Below are 5,892 nucleotides of genomic sequence, written 5' to 3'. Positions count from 1 at the left end.
AAAAAAAATCATTTTCAATTTTGTGATTAAAGAAAAAAAGTATTTTTAATAATAAGGGTGTTAGATTTACAATATATTATGAAAACACATTAAATAGTATAATTATAAATAATATTAATATATTGTTGAACGTAAATTAAATAATAATAAAATAATAATATATTATTGTAAGAAAATCCAATAACAAATAAAAAGATAATAATGAAAAGGACAATATGCTATTATTATGAATGAAACGAATAATAAGAATATAGAAAGCTGAAAACGAGCATCTACATTTTTGTTTTCTTTGTGCTCTCTCAACCTAATGTTGTTATATTTGCTTAAATATTCCATAAATCTTGTGTTATAAAATAATTAAATTATTGACTCTCACAATTATCTTGTTACCGGTATTTTCATAAAAAAAAATAGGAGTGGTGTATTTTTTTATATCAATTTTAGTAAAAATTTATTTATCTTATTAACTTTTATTTAGTTTGAATCATATATTAATTTTTTATTAACTATTTTTATGTTTAAATTATTTAATTAATTTTCTTTCATATATTTTTATTTTATTTTTTTCATTAATTGAAGTTGACGTCTTATTTATGTGAACACAAATATAAATTATTTTTCAATAATTTATTAAATAATCAACTAATTAAAATTATTAAAAAATAAAATTAAAAATGAAAAAAATATTTTTGAAAAAGTATTTAGTATTTTAAATATAAATTATTCTTTAATAATAAGTATATTAAAAAAATGTTAGAATTTTTTTAATAATGGTTAATATGTTATAAAAATAATATAGAAATATATTTTTAGGACAAATCAATTCAAAAATAAAATAAATAGATAAAAATAGAACGAAGAAAAAAAACAAAATTAGCAATGTCACTTAACTAAAAAAATCAAATTTTTGGATATTTATCACCAAAATAAATATGAATGGTAGAATAATTTTTTAACATTTTATTTTCCTATATAATAATATAATAGATAATAAATAATAAATGGATCATTTCCAGTTTTAATTTTTATGTAAATTGTTTGTTTTTATCAAATTTTAAAAAACTAATCTATCTGTATAGAACATAAAATAATATTTCCAAATCTCCGTTAGTTATTATGTGGTTGGGGAATAAAAAAGATAAAATTCGGGAATACTTCGCAAAACATAGAAAGATAAGGGGCATTTAGGCAGAAAAGAAAAATTGATTCTATATATAGGTATTTTCCTGAGATCCGCATCTTTGTCTTGGTCAACCCAAAAAATATCTGTTACTCTCTGCTCTGCTTAGGGTTCCAGCCCAATACTTATCTTTCTCATGCAAGGTGATCCATTGTTTTCCGATTCATTCGATTCCATCTCCAATTTTCATGTTTCCTCTGGGTTTCTCACTCAAGGTTATTTCTTTGCTTTCTTTCAACTTTTAGGAAAAACCAAGATCTGAGATCTGGAACCCAAATTCAAGTTCTCGATCCACTGTTACACTCTGTTCTTTGAGATTTTTGCCAGCCAATCGAGTTTGAATCCTTTCTGTTCTACAAAGTAAGCTTTAATTTTTTTTTCTGCTACTTTGTATGCCCATTTTCTCTCCATTAATTAAATTTAATCCCTTTGTATTTTCTTTTTTAGATTTTAGATGTAATAGCCTATATTTAAAATTTTCGGAAGGTCAGATTGTATGTGTATAAATATTCATAAGTTGTCTTTTTATTATTCACGTGGTTTAGTGATGGATGTGGTGGTGTTGAAAGTTCTAATGTATGTATAGGTTCATTATTCCCTTGTATACATTGCAGCATAACAATATTATATTATACTTGTAATTTTTGTATGTTTTTTATTATTTATGCTTATTCATGTTTGTACATGGTGACTTCAAGTGTTTTTTTAACCTGCGTTCAGGGAAGATGAAGCCTATTTTCTGTGGAAACTTTGAATATGATGCCCGGCAGTCAGAGTTGGAGCGGCTTTTTAGACGATATGGGAAGGTTGACAGGGTGGATATGAAGTCTGGTAAGTTTTTTCTTTTTTAGTTCTCTTTTGTATATGTTAGGGTGGACGAGTTATTAGTTTCCATTTTTTTTTCTTTTTTTTTTCTCGTTGGGATTGAGTGGGGATTATCCTGGATTCAATATTTGAGGTTAAACACGAACTTTTAGATAATTACTTATATGGTTTACAATGAATCGTCAAGCTTATATATAACATAAAATCTTGAAAGTTTTAAAGACGGATTTTCTTTGAGCAGATTGTAATTTTAGACATTGACTTTATTGTGTGATAGCTATTTATTTTTCGTGAGTTTTAGATTTGATTGTGGCGTCGTGTGGTTGGGAACTGTGTACTGAATTAATAACTATATGTTTTCAATTCAATTATTAAATGTAAATTGTGTTATATTTATATATTCTCCAGAGAAATTCAAACTCAGGAAGAGTAATTTGGTCTAGAATGAAAACTGTCCTGTTAACTGGTAGTAAATTTTTACAATAACCAATTGGTTGATTTATAATTCAAACGTTTAACTTGTCAAATGGAGAAGTATCTCAATCATTGTCAACCTTAACATTAAGTTCAAGAGGGGAGTAAGTAAACATCCGCAAGTTGCACGTTTGCAATCCGACCTATAAGACACTCAGCAGCATGGGAGCAGCACTTTTGACAACCCGTGGTTCAGACACTACATGGTGTCTTGCTGGTTATTCTGTTTCAGGAGTTGGACCTTGGTGTACAGCTTCTGGTTGAGCATTTGTGGGGGATCAAGATATTTTTAAGTAAAAAATCATCTTTTTTGGTAGCATCGACCCCCATACTCAACGTTTTCTTTGACGCAGGATTATCTTGGCATATCCATTTTCTCCCAAGCTAATGGATGGGCTTGTCCGAAATCCATTTCCTGCCTGTGATGCACATCTTCTTTTAATGAAGAATTGTTCAATTTGATCCGCAATGACTCACCTGTTCCACGTATTCATCAGTCACATTTGCCTTTCAATTTTTGTGCCTTTGCCCAGCCCTCTTTTGGACATGTTTCGAGGTTGAAATATTGCCAACCTCACAGGAGAGGCAGCAGAATGGATGGAGAAGGCACTCATTTTCCATTGACCCTCATGAGACATACACTTTTGGGTTCTTGTTCTTGACATCAATTTGTTTACTTATCAAGGTCTGTTGCTAATTCTATTGGTCAAATTAGTTTATGAAATAAGGAGGTTTGCCAAAATTTTTATTTCCGAGCAGTGTTGATTGTGCATGGCAGAAAGGCCCGTTATCACATCAGACGTCAAGTGTTTGTTGATTGGTGTAATGGACAGAAACGTCTCATTTCAGTTTTTTGATAAGTTTAATTTAGTACCTAAGTGAGAAAAGTTTACATGATCTGTAGGATTTGCTTTTATCTATATGGAAGATGAAAGAGATGCTGAGGCTGCTATTCGTGCTCTTGATCGAATTGAATTTGGTCGTAAGGGACGAAGACTCCGTGTGGAATGGACAAAGGTAACACATAATTAGTCTCTTTGGGTTAAAGTGTTGTTTTGATCCATTATGTTTTCATGACCGACTCACATACTGTGTTGCAGCATGAACGTGGTGTTAGAAGGCCATCTAGTTCAAGAAGATCTTCAGCTAATGGGAGGCCATCAAAGACCTTGTTTGTAATTAATTTCGATACATACCATACCAGAACAAGGGACTTAGAGAGGCACTTTGAACCGTATGGTAAGATAGTCAGTGTTAGGATCAGAAGGAATTTTGCTTTTGTTCAGTATGAATCGGAGGATGATGCTAGCAGAGCACTGGAAGCTACAAATATGAGGTAATTTATTGTATTTGGATATTTATTTTGGTAAAATCATTTTTGTTGCAGAATTCTTCTTTCAAATCTGTCATTAGCCTCTAGTGAATGCATGATTACTGTTAAGAGATTTGACATTTTTTCTCGGTCTTTCTGTATATCTGTATACTTTAGCAAGTTTTAGTTTAACGAATAAATGATGTTTATCGTGTTAATTTTAACTTCCCAATATATTTGATAATTGGCTTGTTACCATTGTTATTAACAGTTTTTTTTAAACAGTAAGTTACTGGATCGAGTAATTTCAGTTGAATTTGCTGTAAAAGATGATGATGATAGGAGAAATGGATATAGCCCTGAGAGAGGCCGTGATCGTCAGCGTGATAGAAGCCGTGATGGAAGAAGATCCCTTAGTCCTTATAGGAGAGAAAGAGGTAGTCCTGATTACGGTCGTGGGCCCAGTCCATATCAGAGAGAGAGGGGAAGTCCTGACTATGGCCGTGACCGAAGCCGTAGCAGAAGCCCCCCTAGAAGGGAGCCAGCTAGCCCTGCATATGGACGTAGAAGCCCCAGTCCATATAGAAGAGAAAGGGAGGGTTCTGATCCTGTTAGGGACTCCAGCCGCAGTCCTTATCACAAAGAGCGAGGGAGAACTGACCATGCCATTTCTCCTTCTCATAGTCCTGAAGAAAGAGGGAGAACAAGTCCTCAAAATGGTCGTGGTTCTAGCCATAGTCCTCGTGATACTGAGAAGATTAGCCCTGAAAATGGACATGGCTCTGGAAGTCCCGATGAAAAAGGGAATGCCAGCCCTTACAATGGTTATGGAAGGAGCCCAAATACCGTGCCTGATGCTAGGGACAGTCCTAACTACGGTGGTCCTGAAAGTCCCATGCATGAAAGATATCGCAGGTTTGCAAACTTATTTGTTTGAGAGTTTGTTATTACTGCTTATTTTCTCCTGTCTCTCTAGTTTGTTATCTTCATCGTTTTAAAAGTGTTCATTTTTTATAATACAGCCAGTCTCCCCCTGCGGACGAATGATTTCAGTAGCTGATGGAAGGGCAAACTGATTGTAGTTCCTTTTCATGGGTGGACTAAATTTAATTTCAGCAAATTATTTTAGTGCAGTAGTGATAAAGCTCTGAAACTTGTGTTGTTGTGACAACTTCCTAGTTCTTTATTTATTTGGTTAGTTTAATATTTCTATATCAACTTAGTATTGTAGAATCTTTGTTTACAGTTAAAAAATGGTACTATATCTTTGATCGACAACATCGGCTATAATCCTTGTGTGTCCTTCAAGCATTTCAAAATAATTGACTGTGCTATTCCTTGTATGACGGTTGCTGGCTGTGTGTTGGATTGCTGGGGAAATGTTCCAAGGGTCTGTATTGCTTATTCCATGTATTATTTTGAATGGAGGTCATATCTTTCAGTTGAATCAGCTGAACGAGGGTGGTCGAACTTCGCTATAACCCTGAAATCCAGTTACTTGGTGGATGCTACAAGAAACAAGTAGAACTGGTATTTTGTTTTGGGGCAGCGGTGTGTTTGGCTGAATTTTTTTAATAACTCTAAGTTGGGGACCAGGACATTTTTAGGAAAGTATTTAGCTGCGGTGGTATGTCTTACAATTTTAAGTCCATATTGAGTAACTAAGTTTATTCTTTTGGATATTTAGGAAATGAATGAAGTATTGTACTTGTGTGGACTAAGAAATACAGTGTTTCTACCCAATTAGAGCATCAAACTTTTTCAATGTCGCGGTCTTGCATCCCAACACGCTATAAGAAAAGAATTGTAAAGTGGATCATAGAACCGTTGAGGTATTGGGTGTCACTTTTTATTTTCCAAGAGAAGTCTATTGTGTTTAACCAGTGAACTGTCAATTTATTGGTGTGAAGATTGTGACAACCAGTGAACCGATACAAATATTAACAGCTATTGATTTGAAAAATACAAGGGATTATGGTTTAAAAACGACATAAATAAGCAATCACTCTGTAAAGAAGTTGACTGTGTTGTTATTTAACAAGTTGAATGTTTGAATCCAATTGAATTAAAACAAATATATTTAATATTGAGAATGACGTTT

The 5,892-nt window shown here is 32.9% G+C and overlaps 1 protein-coding gene across 2 annotated transcripts; it reads left to right on the top strand.

Annotated features, from left to right (window-relative positions):
• Nucleotides 1-1,171: 1,171 nt before the first annotated feature.
• Nucleotides 1,172-5,069, top strand: LOC124832480 (serine/arginine-rich splicing factor RS41). Of its 2 annotated transcripts, XM_088096616.1 has the most exons (8): nucleotides 1,172-1,323; nucleotides 1,426-1,540; nucleotides 1,901-2,011; nucleotides 2,833-3,164; nucleotides 3,384-3,496; nucleotides 3,580-3,815; nucleotides 4,077-4,706; nucleotides 4,814-5,069. In XM_088096616.1, the coding sequence occupies exons 5-8, from the start codon at nucleotides 3,401-3,403 to the stop codon at nucleotides 4,836-4,838; spliced, it is 987 nt and encodes a 328-aa protein (XP_087952742.1). In that variant the 5' UTR covers nucleotides 1,172-1,323; nucleotides 1,426-1,540; nucleotides 1,901-2,011; nucleotides 2,833-3,164; nucleotides 3,384-3,400; the 3' UTR covers nucleotides 4,839-5,069. The 2 variants fall into 2 exon arrangements, with proteins under 2 accessions (XP_087952742.1, XP_047162648.1); XM_047306692.2 differs by lacking the exon at nucleotides 2,833-3,164.
• Nucleotides 5,070-5,892: the final 823 nt, after the last annotated feature.

The sequence above is a fragment of the Vigna umbellata genome, chromosome 8 (assembly GCF_029865625.1).
Source record: "Vigna umbellata cultivar VRB3 chromosome 8, Vumbellata_1.0, whole genome shotgun sequence".
In the NCBI taxonomy this organism is placed as follows: Eukaryota; Viridiplantae; Streptophyta; class Magnoliopsida; order Fabales; family Fabaceae; genus Vigna; species Vigna umbellata.
Note: the sequence above shows the minus strand (reverse complement) of the source record. Positions and strands in the feature narration are given on the sequence as shown.

Bases quoted from the DNA above. Each gene is read 5' to 3' on its own strand.
- LOC124832480 (XM_047306692.2), top strand. From the start codon at position 1,906: ATGAAGCCTATTTTCTGTGGAAACTTTGAATATGATGCCCGGCAGTCA. The intron at 3,497-3,579 runs GTAACACATAAT...ACTGTGTTGCAG, and splicing joins TCCGTGTGGAATGGACAAAG to CATGAACGTGGTGTTAGAAG. The intron at 3,816-4,076 runs GTAATTTATTGT...TTTTTTAAACAG, and splicing joins CTGGAAGCTACAAATATGAG to TAAGTTACTGGATCGAGTAA.